The following is a 17,057-nucleotide window of genomic DNA, read 5'->3' on the forward strand; positions in this document are numbered from 1 at the left end:
CGAAAAAAAAAAAATGCTTCACTGTCCCATTACTTACGCACTGTAGTCCATGTGTGTTTGATATCATTCCCTTCCATGCATTACAATGAGCCCGTCCTTATTGCTAGTTATGAGTTGTCATTGGAAACCATATGTATCAACAATCATGATGACAAGAAAGTATATAAGCATATAAGTTAACAACCTTTATTTCCTACAATATTCATCGTTTTTACATTCTGAGAATATTCAACTCTACGAAAAGATAATTAAAATAAATAAATACACAACGAAAGATGGACACATCACAAACATGTACTCACATACCTGATCATACCTGTACATCCAAACAACACACAGACAAAATGACACATAAATCATCTTCACTAACAGACAATAGAAAATCCTCTGACCAACATCTGCAGGTTTAAAGACATCGGGTGCAACCTGAGGAACAGTTTGAAGGAGAGAGAGAGAGAGAGAGAGAAAGAGAGAGAGAGAGAGAGAGAGAGAGAGAGAGAGAGAGAGAGAGAGAGAAATGAAAGGGGGATCATGATTGAGCAGAGAGAGACGTCAGGACATAATTCACCTCTTATCAAATAAAACCTCTCACACCCTTGTTCTGTTGTCCTCTGTGCTCAGTGTAAATAATAACTAGAACCAAAATCATCAGCATGTATGTGGGGGGGCGGTGGCGGGGGGGCGCAGATGTTCATTTAGAGCTGCAACTTCATTAAGTACACAATCTCTGGCATCATTACATGCAGTTGGCTGCTAGCATTCTCATCTGTCAAGCCAGCGTGGTGATAACAGGATCTCCTCAGGTCTACTGTCCGCTCTCGGAGCATCACTGGCAGCCAGCGCAGTAAACCAATGACGCAAAAGATCATCTTTAAGGCATTCTGGGACACTTGCATCATTTGGCTTAACGCTAGCATGTTAGCACTAGCATGTTAGTGGTTAAATTGCGGTCACTTCCTCGGAATAGAAGTTTGTGGCAACGGCGCAAGTATAAACTGTTGTCCTGGGAACAATTCCTCCCACTTCCAACGACGATAAGGGGATGAAAAGAAAATTATAATTAATTACAGGAATAAGTTTTCTTGTTTTTTTTTGCCCAGTCACCACCCTTAAGTTTAGTCTTAAACTATCCAGACAACTTCTTGTGGATTCACAGACATGAAGAGAGGAGAGAGGGAGTGAGAAAGAAAGAAAGAAAGAAAGAAAGAAAGAAAGAAAGAGAAAGAAGAGACGGATAAAAGATAAGATAATTCACACCATTAAAAAAAAAAATAATGTTATAAAAAAAGAATCACTCTGTCTAAGTGCTAAATGGGCTCCTCTTCCTCACTCTCCTCCTCTTCATCATGCTGCTCCAGCACGGGGCGGAGGGAGGAGAGAGGGATGGAGGGGGGGGAGGAGGGGGGCAGGGAGGGGCTGCTGTTGCTGCTGCTGATGCTGCCAGTCCCTGTGCTGCTCGTGCTGCTGCTGTTCTCCTCCACCACCTCCCTCCTCACTCCCTCTATCCACACCTCCATCTCCTCCTCTGCCTTCTTGGGGGGTGAAGGGGGCGCGGGGGGGGCGGCGGCCGGAACGACGGCCGGGGCGGAGAAGGGCGAGGTGTGGGCGGAGGGGGAGGCCGGGGAGGAGGGGGCCGAGGAGGGCTGGGGGGGCTTGGCAGACTTTCGGGTGGTGGCGCGGAAGCTGGCCAGGGGCGGGCGTAGACGGACCCCGCTGCGTGTGGAGCCCTCGATGGCTTTTTGGAGCTGAGAGAGGAGGTGGGGGGTGGGGGGAGGGAGGAGGGAGGGGGTAGGGTGAGAGGGAGTAATGGGTAGGGTGGGAGGGAGAGGGGGGTAGGGTGGGAGGGAGTACGGGGTAGGGTGGGAGGGAGAGGGGGGGTGGGGTGGGAGGGAGAGAGGAGTAGGAGGGAGAGAGGAGTAGGGGGGAGAGGGGGGGTAGGGGTAGACATGAGAAAGCTTGTAAAATAAGTTACCAAACAAGGAATGGAAGGAATCGAATACTTTACTAAAAAGAACAAAAGAACGAGAGAGAGAAGAGAGAGAGAAGAAGAGACAGAAGAAGGAGAGAGAGAGAAGAGAGAGAAGAAGAGAGAGAGAAGAGAGAGAAGACGACAGACAGTTCTTTGGTTACCTCTTTGAGGGCCACCACCCCCACCAGCTTCCCTATGCTGGTGACGTACGCGTGGCTGAGGCCCAGTAAGGAGAACAGCGTGTGAGTCTGGGACGGGGGGGAGAAAAGGTCAGAGGTCACGTGAGGCACACCTCCACTGCCCTAGGCTCCAGGGGAGGCTGGTGGAGGTAGAAATCGGAGGACGGGCTGATTGTAATGCACAGAACGGAATGAGGAACGGCATCAACACACACGTCCTCCGATTTCTGCCTCCACCAGCCTCCCCTGATAGGTTCCCATTCAAACATGGCTTCGTAAAAAAAGTGAATCCTATTGGTTGCGTTTCGATTGTGTCTAGACATGATATCATCGGCCCAGGCTCCGCCCACCTTGTGTAACGACGTCCTCTCCACCAGCTGGAAGGGGGAGGGATCTATTCGGATTTGATCGATTTCCATTGGCTTATCCATCTCTGATTCCTCCCACGCTTTGATCTGCACCAGCCAATAAGAAACAAGGTCAACTGCTTGGGACACTGTCATTGGCTGCCACAACTGCCGTCACATAACAGAGACATTCCCCATGGAATGAGGCGCCTTTAGACGTCAGATGTGTTGGTTAGAGATTTAGGGTTGTTGACCCTTTTTGACCCTCTAATGGATTTCGACCAGGGGGAGGCTGGTGGAGGTAGAAATTGGAGGACGGGCTCATTGTAATGCATGGAACGGAATGAGGAACAGTGCCGTTGTGTTTGACGCCATCGTTGTGTTCGATACCGTTCCTCATTCCATTCCACGCATTACAATGAGCCCGTCCTCCGATTTCTGCCTCCACCAGCCTCCCCTGGTTTCGACATATTATCCCAGACTCCCTCAGACAAGGACAAAACTGTTTGAAGAATTCCAAGGTAGCCCACTGTAATCATTTGGGGTGCGGGTGAGAGTGGAATGCCTGTGAGAGCGTTAGCATGCGTTAGCATGGTGCTGAGGGACTTCAGTTACCTCCTCTGCAGTCATGGTGTCAGAGAGGGGAGGAGGGGACGGCTCCTGGAGAGAAGGAGAGGAAACACGCTTTAGATTAGACACTTTCCAAACAGACAAGGTCATACAACAATGCATCTTTTTTCAAATCAAATCAAATCAAATCAAATCAAATCAAAGTGTATTCATTATGTGCAGAATTCAGCTGTAAACGTACTATGAGATGCTTATTACGATCGACCTCTCAACAGGGTAGTTAAATACAAGGATAGAAATCCAATACAAATAAAATAATAACAAAACAGTACACAGATATCTATATCTATATCTATATCTATATCTATATCTATATATATATATAATATACCAAGTAATGATAATTAATGTGAGAATAACATGATATTATATGTAATAATATGTGCACTATTTGGTTGAGTTCAATATAAACATGACATCTGCAGCTGCCTGACCAAGGATTTACTTTCTGTGTTTGCTTTTTAAAACCCAAAGGGGTTCTACACTACATGGAACCCAAAGGGGTTCTTCAAAGGGTTCTCCCTCAGAGACAACCAAAGAGCCCTTTTAGAACCCTGTTTTTCAAAGAGGTATTATTAAGTATTATAATATGTTTCAAGAGCTAGAAAACATTAATTATGCATATCCTCCATATAACATATCCATTTAACATATCCCTGACCGGTTTTATCTGCATTCTACATGAGTAACATGAAGACACAACCAGATAGCTTCTGCCAAGCAAACAGCAACATCCTCCTTGTTTCATTAGCTGGGTCCATGTTTGTCTGCAGAGCGTGTCTGAACAATATCAATCAGCAATGTGTGTGTATTCATGTGTCAATCAATCAATAAGATAAGGGCATATGTCCACATAGAAAGCAGGGTGTGTAATGAGATTCAGAGCACGCAAATCATGGATAAATATTTGCATTTCCCTTCTGAAACTGTGATTTTTGATGGAGCCGCCGCGGACGGGAGACATTTACATTCTACAGCTCATTATTCCTGGCAATTTATTTCCTGCTGAATTCTTGGCTCTCCGAATATATTGTTTATAAGGGCCTTTGGGTGCACAGACAGACAGACAAACACACAGACAGACACACACACACACACACACACACACACACACACACACACACACACACAGACAGACAGACAGACAGACAGACAGACAGACAGACAGACAGACAGACAGACAGACACAGACAGACAGACAGACAGACAGACAGACAGACAGACAGACAGACAGACAGACAGACAGATACCATTCCTCATTCCCTTCCATGCATTCAAATGGGCACTGAGCCTGCCCTCCCCAGGAGCAGTCTGGAGGTTACCTGCCCTCCCCAGGAGCACAATCTGGAGGTTACCTGACCTCCCCAGGAGCACAGTCTGGAGGTTACCTGACCTCCCCAGGAGCACAGTCTGGAGGTTACCTGACCTCCCCAGGAGCACAGTCTGGAGGTTACCTGCCCTCCCCAGGAGCACAGTCTGGAGGTTACCTGCCCTCCCCAGGAGCAGTCTGGAGGTTACCTGCCCTCCCCAGGAGCAGTCTGGAGGTTACCTGCCCTCCCCAGGAGCAGTCTGGAGGTTACCTGCCCTCCCCAGGAGCAGTCTGGAGGTTACCTGCCCTCCCCAGGAGCAGTCTGGAGGTTACCTGTGTCTGCTCTGCCTGTCCGTCCCGGGGGGAGAAGAGGTTCCTCAGAGTTCTCCTAACCGACTGGAGAGGACCCTTAGGGTTCGGGTTGTCTGAGGGGAAAGGTCATAGGTCAGGGGTTAGGGTTAGGGTTGTCTGAGGGGAGAGAGGGGAAAGGTCATAGGTCAGGGGTTAGGGTTAGTTAGTAAATTCGAGATTAAATTTAAACTATCATTTTCAGGAAAATGGGCGGGGGAAATGACGCTTATAGCATACCTGGCTCCGTGTGATTGGACGAGGGCTGAACGTACCTGGGGCTGTGTGATTGGAGGAGGGCTCGGGGGGTCTAGGGGAGGGCAGGGGTCCGTTCCGCTCCTCCTGCATCGGGGGCCTCTGATTGGTCAAGACACTCTCACAGTTGGAAACATTCCATCATAAGATAGGCTCTCGTTCACAATGTAAGACTGAATTGTAACTGCTGAATTATACAAGCTCTGTTGATAACCATGTAGGCCAGGGGAGGCTGGTGGAGGTAGAAATCGGAGGATCCTAAATCCATTCCATATGTTACAATGAGCCCGTCCTCCGATTTCTACCTCCACCAGCCTCCACTATTGGTGTATCTGTATGTATGCGTGCTTACTGTGTGTGCGTGTCTGTGTGTGTGTGTCTGTCTGTCTGTCTGTCTGTGTGTGTGTGTGTGTGTGTGTGTGTGTGTGTGTGTGTGTGTGTGCGTGCGTGTGTGTGTATGTATGTATGCATGCATGTCTGTGTGTGTTTGTCTGTCTGTGTGCATGTGTGTGTGTGTGTGTGTGTGTGTGTGTGTGTGTGTGCATGTGTGTGTGTGTGTGTGTGTGTGTGTGTGTATGTGTGTGTGCATGTGCATGTGTGTCTGACTGTGTGTGTGTGTGTGTGTGTGTGAGTGTGTGTGTGTGTGTGTGTGTGTGTGAGTGTGTGTGTGTGTGTGTATGTGTGTGTGCCATGCACCTTCTCAGACGGACCTTATCTCCGCTCTCCTCCTCCTCTTCATCGACGAAGGCGAAGGACTCCCAGCTGTCCTTGGTGTACAGATTCTGCTCCTGTAGGCTCCGCCCCTGCATCATGACCCGCCTCTCGGCGCAAAGCCACCAATCACAGAGAGCCAGGAGCTCCGACTGCTCGATGGAACCCAATAGGATCATAGAATCTACAGAGTGATTGACATGAGCGATCGACCACTCAGAAATGTACCGTAAGATGTGCTTACTGCAGGGGAGGCTGGCGGAGGTAGAAATCGGAGGACAGGCTCGTTGTAATGCACGGAACAGAATAAGGAACGGTATGAAACACATTCCTCGTTCCGTTCCGTGCATTACAACGAGCCTGTCCTCCGATTTCTACCTCTGCCAGCCTCCCTAGATTACTGTAATCTAGTGTAACACGCTCAAAAAACAAACCGCTTTACCTTTTGAGTCGACCAGTGGGATGGTTTTGAGCGAGGTGGAGTCCAGCAGGTGCATCAGCTCTCTGTAGGTCGACTGTGATGACACAAACTTCACCTTCCTCACCATGATGTCCTCCACAAAGATGTTATACTGGCTGTAAGCAAGACAGAGGGAGAGATCATTCACTCACGCCACTCACGATCACCGTCAAAAACCATGCGGGGGGGGGCGGCCATTTTGGCTCCGAAAACTCAATTGTTTCGGATGGACCGCGGAGCCAACATGTCGCTGCCCGGGTCTGGGGTCTGCTTGTCTTTCTCTGCACACCTGATGTGTCCAAAGCCGAGTTCGGGGAGGTAAGGCAGTTTCTTGACCTGGATGATGGAGTCGTAGAGGGAGGGCTGCAGGCCCTGAGCCACCATGTTGGCCAGGATCACAGCCACCATCATGGGCAGGATGTGGGAGATCTGGCCCGTCAGCTCGAAGCAGATCACCGCCGTGGAGACCGTGTGAGTGACGGCGCCCGTTAACGCAGCCGCCCCTGGGGGAGGAAGGGGGAGGGGGGGGAGGCAGGGAGGAGGCAGGGGGAGGGGATGCAGGGGAGGCAGAGGCAGGGGGAGGCAGGGAGGAGGCAGGGGGAGGGGATGCAAAGGGAGGGAGAGGCAGGGGGAAAGGGGGGGGAGGCAGGGAGGGGGTGGGGGGGCGGTGGAGCAGGGGGAGAAGGGGAGGAGGGAGAAAGAGGGAGGGGAGGGAGAGAAATATATAAGAGAATGTGCAAGGGGGGAGGGGTGGGTGAGAAAGGTGATGGGTTGGGCTGGGGGGAGATGGAGGGATGCAGTAGGGAGTGAAGGAGGGGATATACAGTATAGTACACAGTCAAGGAACTAGGCATAGAGCTGAGGTTAGGCAGGGGGGTGGGGGAGGGGGTGGAGGGGGGGATATACAGTATAGTACACAGTCAAGGAACAAGGCAGAGAGCTGAGGTTAGGCAGGGGGGTGGGGGAGGGGGTGGAGGGGGGGGCAAGACAGAGGGTTAGCAGGGGAGGCCGGTGGAGGTAGAAATCGGAGGATGGGCTCATTGTGATGCATGGGATGGAATGAGCAACACCATTCCTTATTCGATTCCATTTATTACAATGGCCTCCGATTTCTACCTCCACCAGCCTCCCCTGGTGAGCAGGTACTCTACATCACGGAGAGGCAGGGTTGGAGGGCAGGATGATGGAGGGAAGAATCGGCACGTGGGAATAGAGAGGGACGAAAGGGTAAAAGGGGGTTGGAATGAGAGCGTAAACAGGAGGGGGAGGGGGGGTTTGTAGGGCAAGAGGGAAGAAGATGGATGAGTTGAATGGAAGAGCAGGTTTATGGGTCAGTGAGATGACACAGGAGGGAAGGAGGGAGGAGGAGGGAGGAGGAGGAGAGGAGGAGAGGAGGAGGGAGGAGGAGAGGAGGAGGGAGGAGGAGGAGAGGAGGAGGGAGGGGGAGGGAGGAGGAGGGGAGGGGGAACAGAGAGTGACATGTCACTATCACAGGTGGACTGCAAGGAGGGAGGGGGAGGAGGAGGGGGGAGAAGGAGAGGGGGATGGAGGGAGGAGGAGGAGGAGGAAGAGGAGGAGGGGGAGGAGAGACTGACCAATCACAGCGTACCCTCCCGGGATGATGCGGTACAAGATGCCGTCAAACAGAATCCCGTGAGGGAAGAGAGCGGCCATGATCTCCCCCACCAGCCGGCCGAAGGAGGCCCCTGGGGAAGAGAGGGGACGGGGGAGGTCAGGGGAGGCTGGTGGAGGTAGAAATCGGAGGACGGGCTCATTGTAATGCATGGGCCGGAATGAGGAATGGTATCAAACACACGCTCATAATAGTAATGTGTGTTTGATACCGTTCCTCGTTCTGTTCCGTGCATTACAATGAGCCCGTCCTCCGATTTCTACCTCCACCAGCCTCCCCTGGTGTAATGTCATGTTTCTAATGGTCTTATGTAGGCAATCTGACCTTTGTGCTACTCTCATTGTTCATTTGACCTTCTACCAAAGCACCTGTTTATAGGTGTGCCTGACAAGTGATTGTTTCAGCCTAAATTATCTTTGACATCTTTGTCGCAAAGATACGCTGATTTAAATGTCCTTCGTACGTACGTTATTATAAACACGGCATATTAAATATCACCGTCGAACAAAACCGTCACCGTCAAACAAGACAACCCTTTAAATGTGAGAATCAAACCAGGCGTGGCGTTTGGGTTTATAACAAAAACAGAGAGATAAACATCGCCTCGCTTTTACTGACGGTGCTTTTAGTATTTTAGTCATTCGGCTAAGCTTTTAGCTTATCATGTTTTTTTTATAACATTTGAGCTTTTATCTACCAGTCTCTACAGTTCTCCCTCGTTCTCGGCTGTGACGGTTCTAAAGTCCCATGGCTCATACTCTCGTCCTCCTATGTTGCTACTTGCAAGCAGTGGTGGCCCCCAAACCCCCAAACCCCCAAACCCCCAGTGGTGGCCCCCAAACCCCCAAACCCCCAAACCCCCAGTGGTGGCCCCCAAACCCCCAAACCCCCAAACCCCCAGTGGTGGCCCCCAAACCCCCAAACCCCCAGTGGTGGCCCCCAAACCCCCAAACCCCCAAACCCCCAGTGGTGGCCCCCAAACCCCCAAACCCCCAAACCCCCAGTGGTGGCCCCCAAACCCCCAAACCCCCAGTGGTGGCCCCCAAACCTCCAGTGGTGGCCCCCAAACCCCCAAACCCCCAAACCCCCAGTGGTGGCCCCCAAACCCCCAAACCCCCAGTGGTGGCCCCCAAACCCCCAAACCCCCAGTGGTGGCCCCCAAACCTCCAGTGGTGGCCCCCAAACCCCCAAACCCCCAAACCCCCAGTGGTGGCCCCCAAACCCCCAGTGGTGGCCCCCAAACCCCCAAACCCCCAGTGGTGGCCCCCAAACCCCCAGTGGTGGCCCCCAAACCCCCAAACCCCCAAACCCCCACACGATCACTCCTCCCTTCCACCTCGGCTGCCCGCCTGGCACCGCCGCCTCTACCAAATCTCTCGGCTCTGTAATTTCTTCACATGGTTTCTCCTACCACACCTACGCAGATGACACTCAACTTTTTCTCTCCTTCCCCCCTTCTGACTCACAGGTGGCAACACGTGTCTCGGCATGTCTTGCAGACATTTCTGCTTGGATGTCAGCCCACCACCTCAAGCTCAACCTCGACAAGACTGAGCTGCTCTTCCTCCCAGGGAAAGCCTGCCCTCTCCAAGACTTCTCCATCACAGTAGAGAACTCTACTTTGACCTCCTCCCATACAGCCAAGAACCTTGGGGTGATCCTTGACAACCACTTATCCTGTGTGGCGAACATCCCAGCGACAGCACGCTCCTGTAGATTCTTCCTCTACAACATCAGAAGGATACATCCATTCCTGACCAGAGAAGCAGGACAACTTTTGGTCCAAAAACATAAACCTCTTAATCTCTCGCTTGATTACTGCAACGCAGTGTTGGCGGTCTCCCCGCCTCCGCCATCAGACCTCTGCTCATCCAGAACGCTGCCGCTCGTCTGGTGTTCAATCTCCCCAAATTCTCCCATGTCACTCCCCTCCTCCGCACCCTCCACTGGCTCCCGGTAGCAGCTCGCATCAGAGCTCCCCACCACTGTCAGGACTGCAGAGTCACTACCCCCCCTGTACTAACCCCAACCCTAGAGACCTCTTCACCCCCACTACCCCCCTGTACAAGTTCTCTCCTGTTAATAAAAATAAATAAATAAATAAATAAATAAAAAGGCTTCTGGCATTACGACTGCCAATGGCCCCTGGTGTGAGCATTGATTACTTTGTCTTATGGTGACTGATGGATAGATGATTCACTTACTTAAACAAATGTATTTATTGTAAGTCACTTTGGATAAAGGCGTCTAGCTAAATGCCATAAATGTAAATGTAAATGTAATGTTTCATCTTGTTGTTTTTTAATAGTTTTTATTCGTACTCATCTGTGTATGAAATGTGTTTTATAAATAAAGTTTGGTTTGATTCAACTACCGAGTATGAACACAGGCATGAAGGCTCCAGAGGGGATGGGCATCGTCGTGGAAACAGCAGACATCCAGAACTGTGGGGAAGAGGAGAGTCAGCAGAGTCAGGTAGTCCTTCAGAAGGAATCTCTCTTTCTGAAGATTCTATCACACTTCAATGTGGTACTGACTCAAACCATCCCTGAAAACCTGTCTTTTTAAACTTGATTTTGATCTTTTTACTATTTTTACTGAAGCTTTCAATGACAGTTCCCTAAGAATATTATCATGGTGAGGTGCAACCTGAAACCCAATGGGAGGGCGCCCTGCGGATAGGGGGCCTTCTCAGAGCACCCTAATCCCCTCCACACAGTCGATGCCTCCACATTTACTCAAGTGTGATTCTGCTGGATTACATTTCCACTACAGGCCTCTCACAGCCTGGAGGCCCGGAGGCCGGCTCCTCTGAGAGGAACGACTCCGACTCAGGGGAGGCTGGCGGAGATGGAAGTCGGAGGACAGGCTCATTGTAATAGAATGCAATGCATAGCATGTTGTCAAATAACATTCCTCATTATGTTCCATGCATTACAGTGAGCCCAGCCTCTGTTTTCTACCTCCACCAGCCTCCCCTGGTCAAACTGCAATCTGTGAACTGATGCCAGGAGTAGAGAGCACTGGGGGGCGGGGCCCCGGGGGGCACCTTCATGAGGAAGAAGAGGAGGAGGACGATGAAGACACTGACGTCGGGGTGGAGCCAGGTGGCCGAGGCCCCCAGGCCGGGGGGAGGGGGGGACCCCCAGATCTTAGTCCATGTGAAGTTGTCAAACAGGGAGTTGAGGCACTCTCTCGGCATCAGCTGGAAGAGGAGGAGAGGAGGAGAGAAGAGGAGGAGAGGAGAGGAGAGGAAGAGAGAATGAGAGGAGGAGAGGAGGAGAGAAGGAGAGGAGGAGAGGAGAGGAGGAGAGGAGAGGAGGAGAGGAGGAGAGAATGAGAGGAGGAGAGGAGAGGAGGAGATTGAAAGGGTGAGAAGAAGAGATGAGAGATGAAGGATAGTTTGGCAGTGCAGATATGCTAGCTAACTTACAGTACAGTATATACTTTCATAACAAATTGTTTGAAACATTTGTGGCCAAATCACCTCAAAGTAACTTCCAACCATGAGAGATGAGTTTCTCCTGGTCCTCTCAGACTTATTTCAAGGTAAGGGACTATCTGACGATAAGATGAAAAATCCTGAACCAGCCCTTTAAATCTAAAAGCGCATAAATCACCTGCATCTTCACACGTATGTCACAAGCAGAGGAACATGGATGTCACGTGTATGTCACATGTGTGTCACCAGAAGAGTTCCTCCCAGTAACTGTGACAGTGTCACCGTTGCCCAAGCAACATCTTTACCTCCTAAATGAGTCCCCAAGCCGGTTCACAACGCTGCTGACATACACCTGTCACCTCGAGGTGAAGACGCCTTCACACACAGGTGTTGCTGCTCGAACACACACCTCACACACACACCTTGATGGTGCTGAGAAGGCTATTTGGAGCGTCTGAAAAACACACTATTCACCTGAAACTATTTGTGGATGTGGGAACAATGAAAACAATGAAACTCAGTGGGAGATATCTCCTTAATACCCAGGTGATGGGGAATATCTCCTTAATACCCAGGTGATGGGGAATATGTCCTTAATACCCAGGTGATGGGGAATATCTCCTTAATACCCAGGTGATGGGGAATATGTCCTTAATACCCAGGTATGAGAGAAGCTCATCTTTCATTCCTGTGACCCCGTGTTCATCTGGGGAGGCTGGTGGAGGTAGAAATCGGAGGACGGGGTCGTTGTAATGCGTGGAATGGAATGAGGAACGGTGTCAAACTGTTCCTCGTTCCGTTCCATGCATTCGAATAAACCCGTCCTCCGATTTCTACCTCCACCAGCCTCCACTGAGAGGAGTAGATCATAGTAGCATACAAGCGATTCAAAACATTGGATTGTTGTGTTCCCAAGTTAAAGGGGCACTACAACAGAGAACGGTATCACACAGACGGACAAAACACAACAAACTAAAGAAGGTTTGAACTCTGACCTCTCCGGCCATGAACTGGCCAAATCCAGGGGGAAAGGTCAAGGTGGTGATCACCAAGGTTACCACACCCGGGAAGATCAGTCGGCTAGGGAGAGAAGGGTCGTTAGAAACAATCGTCTCACTCGTTCTGCAAGTCAGACATTGACCTCTTGTCCTTCTCTGTGTAACTCTATGTACCAATGCCCTCAGTGTAATTCCACCCATGCCCTTCTTCCTCTTGTGTGAATGGTACCAAACACGTTTGATACTTTTCCTCATTCCGTTCCATTCATTACAATGAACCCGTTCTCCAGTTTCTACCTCCACCAGCCTCGCCTTATACTAGTTCCTCCTGGTCTGTGGGGCTGATGTCAGCCTTCGTGACCCTGATTTCTCCTGACATCTAGACAGGCTGCCTACTGCCAAAAGCTTTGTTATCTAGACGAATAAATCAATCAAGCAAGTCCACTAAGACATTGTTAGTCGACTAAGACCAGCAAGCCATGAATTTAGGCCAGGGGAGGCTGGTGGAGGAAGAAATCGGAGGACGGGCTCATTGTAATGCATGGAACGGAATGAGGAACGTCCTGTGTTTGATACCATTCCTCATTCCGTTCCATGATTACAGTGAGCATGTTCATTCTTCTGAAACCGAGTCGACCCCCCCCCCCCCCCCCCCCCCCGAGCGTCTCACTGTCTGGTCAGGAATCGGGTCATGGTACTGGGCCTCCTCATGAACAGAACCACCTGGCGGTTCAGGTAGACGAAGAAGGCACCGAGGAACCCACAGGAGATCCTGCAGAGAGACCCGTCAGAACCGTCAGAACCTCAGTACCCCGGTCGACACAAGCCAGAGCAAGCAGAACCATTCACAGCATTTCAATGGAAACAATCATTAAAGAACTGCCAGGGAGGAGGTTCTGATATGATATGATCTGATAGCAGTACTGTGAGCTCCCTCTGAAATTCAGCGGTGTTCTGTAATGTGTTTTTTTTATGTAATGTGTTCTTTGTTATTAAAATAACAACAACAAATGTCTCAGTGCCTCCAAAATAGCTTTGTGGGCTTACATTCCATGGATTGTAGTGTCTTTGAGTACTGAGAAAAGCACTATACAAAAGTATAGTGATAAATGCCTTATTATTATTATTATTATTATTATTATTATTATTATTATTATCATCAGTATACTGCAGACCAGGGGAGGCTAGTGGAGGTAGAAATCAGAGGACGGGCTCATTGCCTATCCCACATTCCACATTCTGTTCCATGCATTACAATGTCCGCCTGTCCTCTGATTTCTACCTCCACCAGCCTCCCCTGCTCTAGCCTCTGTGTTGGTGTTGGGATGTGAACAGACAACAACACCCGGTGTGCTCCCTCACCCCGTACGCTACGCTCGCTCGCCCCATTCTCTCACCCGATGATGGCGAACGCCGGCAGCTCCTGGAGGTCGAAGGGGAAGTCCATACGGAACTTGGTGCGGAAGAGAGCAGAGATGGTGACTGAGGAGGAGAGGGGGAGGGAGGGAGGGAGGGAGGGAGGGAGAGAGAGAGAGAGAGAGAGAGAGACAGAGAGAGAGAGAGAGAGAAAGAGAGAGAGAAGAGAGAGAGGGAGAGGGAAAGAGAAAGAGAGAAAGAGAGAGAGAGAGGGAGAGGGAAAGAGAGAGAGAGAGAGAGAGAGGGAGAGGGAAAGAGAAAGAGAGAAAGAGAGAGAGAGAGGGAGAGGGAAAGAGAGAGAAGGGTCTCAGTTGTTTTACCTTCATCGAGCTATGGTGATGGTCAGATTGTGTCTCAATGCTGTTAGTGGAAACAGCGCCCTCTAGCTTAACTCTGGTGTGTTACAGTATTATTATTGGACACACATTGCAAAATATTATTTTAGACCTTTATTTATACAGGGGTGTCCCACTGAGACCATGGTCTCTTTTTCAGGGGAGCCCTGATTGCATTCAAATACATTCCATTAAATTAGCCTACTGCAAACAATGCATCACATAAAATTACTATACATTACATTAGCCGACATAACACAACAATTTCACACACTCCTCAGATGACAGATAGTCACAAGAGAGTCTTTCGTTTTGAAGGTTATTCCAGGTATTCGGGGCACAAAACGTAAAGGCCGATTTACCCAGCTCACTATAATATAAAAGTGTCTAAAAAATCCTAAGAAAACCTAAAATCAACATGACCTTAGTTGTCGTACGAGCTCTGTCATCCCTCCTCTACTCACCAGCGTCTTTGTTAAACACGGACAGCACTCTGAAGATGAAGGCACTGAAGGTAGCAGCGAAGTAGCCCCTCCAGTAGTTCCTCACAGCGAAGTATGTGGAGGTCACCTCTATGCTGAACAGGACCCCTGGGAGACGGGGGGGCAGAGAAACACAGGCACACTGTCTGTCAAAAAGAGAAGGGGGTGTTAGAAAATGTGAGCCGAGGCCTACGGAGAAAGGTACTGAAGCAGTGTGTTTAATAACGTTAGAAATGTGAGAGAGTGAATGGAGAAAGGTACTGAAGCAGATGATGTCATAACTTTATATAGATGTGTGAGAGAGAGAATGGAGAGAATGTGAGACAGAGAGTGAATGGATGAAAGAGAAAAAGAAAGACTAGGTACCTCCAAGCGGGGTCCCAAAGCAGCAACCCACCCCCACAGCACAGCCTACTGTCAGGATGTCTGTGTAACAGTAGGGGCTCTACTGACCCAGAGAGAGGGAAGGAGAGGGAGAGAGGGGAGGAGGGGGAGGGAGGGAGGGAGGGAGGGGGGAGAGGGAGGGGGGGAAGAGAGAGGGAGGGGAGGGAGGGGAGGAAGAGGGAGAGAGAGAGAGAGAGGGAGAGAGAGAGAGAAAGAGGGGGGGGGGAGAAGATCATGTCAATGAAACAAGCCTGACAAATAATAAGGCTGTACCTGTACTGTACGTTGTGGACCATATCTCCTGAGAATCACTCTCGTTAGGATAAATGGTCTACTCACGGGTTACTACCTCTTAAACAGCGGCTTAAAGTCGTCTTTCCAAATGTTCCTGTCCACGGCAGCCAGGGGACTACTTACCTGATTCACACCAGAGAAGAACGCCATCACCTGGCTCAGAACAGCGGCACAGATGCTCGCGATGTGGACAAACGGACCCTACGGAACCACAGGAAGGGGAGGGACACAAGAAGATGAAGGTTTTAGCCAATCACAGCGTGAAGAAGTACAGAGAGGTGGACTCTGGGATACGACGTTGTGGCGGTCAGACTAGAGGCTGGAGAGCATCACAAGCGGAAGCTGATCCAACGTGTCTGTGCTCACTGCAATGTCATCACTTTGGATAAAAATTGGCAGCTAAATGGCATACACGTATATTATATTATTATATTATTATACCTACTTCTTTGCCCACGGGCATCCCGCTGCCCAGCCCTGCCGTCAGACCGATGACCTTGGCAGCGAACGCCCTGAGGGTCAGATACTCCTTCAGGACCACGCCCCGCAGGATGGTCTTCAGCTCAGGGATACCAGACCCTGTGTGGGGGGGAGGGGGGGGATGAGGGAGGAGAGGGGAGAGAAGAGGAGGGGGGGGGAGAGAGAAGAACTGAGATGAGTATTTTCTTCATACGAGTACAAGAGAAATGCTACTGTCATAAAAATGGGTGACATAGACAGTCGGGGCAGGGTAGGGATAGGAGGTAGGGGGAGTAGGGGCTAGGGGGTAGAGGGGTAGGGGGTAGAGGGCTAGGGGGTAGAGGGGTAGAGGGCTAGGGGGTAGAGGGGTAGGGATAGGAGGTCAGGGTTAGGGTTAGGGTCAGGGTTAGGGTCAGGGTTAGGGTCAGGGTTAGCAGGTACCCACCTATGGCTTGTGGCGCCACCAGGTGGCAGAACAGGGAGGCGAACATGATGAGCACCATGGGGTAGGACACCCACACCACATACTGGAGCAGCACCTTACCCCTCAGCTCCCTGTGGACCCACTTATAGGCTGGGGGAGGGAGGGAGGGGGGGAGGGAGGGGGGTAAAGACAATGAGTAAACGAGGGGGAAAAGGAGGCAGTGAGTATAGGAAGTGGGTGAGAACATGGCGTGGGGTGACACAGGAGGTGTAGAAGGGGTGAGTAAGGAGGGGGGAAGGTGGAGGACAAGGGAGAGGAGGAGGTGAGAAGAAAAGGAAGTTGGTTATGGCAGGGCAGACAGTTACAGAGAGAAAGTGGTTGCATTGTGGGTATTGTAGTTCATTGCAGTGTGACATGTGGTTGCACTGTGGGTATTGTAGTTCATTGCAGTGGGCTGTGTCTTGCATTGTGGGTATTGTAGTTCCTTGTAATGGGTTGTGTGGTTGCATTGTGGGTATTGTAGTACCTTGCAGACTCTTGGCGCTGGCGTAGTCCATGGACCAGCTGACCAATGCCATGGAGACGCCTAGCAACACCAGGAAGATCCAATCCTCTCCCAGCTTGGTGACCAGGAACCTCTGCACCCTCGCCACACAGTCTGAGACAACACCAAGAAAACAGTCTGATACACCAAGACTACAGTCTGATAGACCAAGACAACAGTCTGACACACCAAGACTACAGTCTGATACACCAAGACAACTCAACTTGATGATACAATACAGTAGCACTCTGGTAGATCACTGCCATTACTGAGTGATCCAACAGAACAACAGCTAGACTTCACCTCTGACCCCCTCACCCCTCACCTCTGACCCCTCACCTCTGCACTTTGAGTATGAGCGGCGCTTGGTGAAGGAGGCGGCGAAGCTGTGCTCTGTGGCGTGGCCCGCGTGGTCTGGCCCCGCCTCCGTGTCCGACT

General features: G+C 50.6%; 1 protein-coding gene across 1 annotated transcript in view; it reads right to left on the bottom strand.

Moving 5' to 3' along the window:
• Positions 1–1,307: 1,307 nt before the first annotated feature.
• clcn1a (chloride channel, voltage-sensitive 1a) overlaps positions 1,308–17,057 on the bottom strand; it is a gene marked incomplete at both ends in the record, with an annotated part of 21,184 nt that continues 5,434 nt past the window's right edge. Inside the window, 22 exons of the mRNA XM_083680526.1 lie at positions 1,308–1,745; positions 2,131–2,217; positions 2,499–2,603; positions 3,111–3,155; positions 4,768–4,859; positions 5,058–5,139; positions 5,748–5,932; positions 6,191–6,324; positions 6,498–6,711; positions 7,804–7,914; positions 10,216–10,285; positions 10,891–11,046; positions 12,279–12,363; positions 12,952–13,053; positions 13,679–13,763; positions 14,497–14,622; positions 14,881–14,959; positions 15,316–15,393; positions 15,638–15,771; positions 16,097–16,225; positions 16,602–16,733; positions 16,959–17,057. The exon at positions 16,959–17,057 is cut by the window's right edge and continues 190 nt beyond it. Of these exons, the coding sequence (XP_083536652.1) occupies positions 1,308–1,745; positions 2,131–2,217; positions 2,499–2,603; positions 3,111–3,155; positions 4,768–4,859; positions 5,058–5,139; positions 5,748–5,932; positions 6,191–6,324; positions 6,498–6,711; positions 7,804–7,914; positions 10,216–10,285; positions 10,891–11,046; positions 12,279–12,363; positions 12,952–13,053; positions 13,679–13,763; positions 14,497–14,622; positions 14,881–14,959; positions 15,316–15,393; positions 15,638–15,771; positions 16,097–16,225; positions 16,602–16,733; positions 16,959–17,057 (2,768 nt within the window). The remainder of the gene's footprint in view (positions 1,746–2,130; positions 2,218–2,498; positions 2,604–3,110; positions 3,156–4,767; positions 4,860–5,057; positions 5,140–5,747; positions 5,933–6,190; positions 6,325–6,497; positions 6,712–7,803; positions 7,915–10,215; positions 10,286–10,890; positions 11,047–12,278; positions 12,364–12,951; positions 13,054–13,678; positions 13,764–14,496; positions 14,623–14,880; positions 14,960–15,315; positions 15,394–15,637; positions 15,772–16,096; positions 16,226–16,601; positions 16,734–16,958) is intronic.

The sequence above is a fragment of the Argentina silus genome (assembly GCF_951799395.1).
Source record: "Argentina silus genome assembly, chromosome: 11".
Classification (NCBI taxonomy): domain Eukaryota; kingdom Metazoa; phylum Chordata; class Actinopteri; order Argentiniformes; family Argentinidae; genus Argentina; species Argentina silus.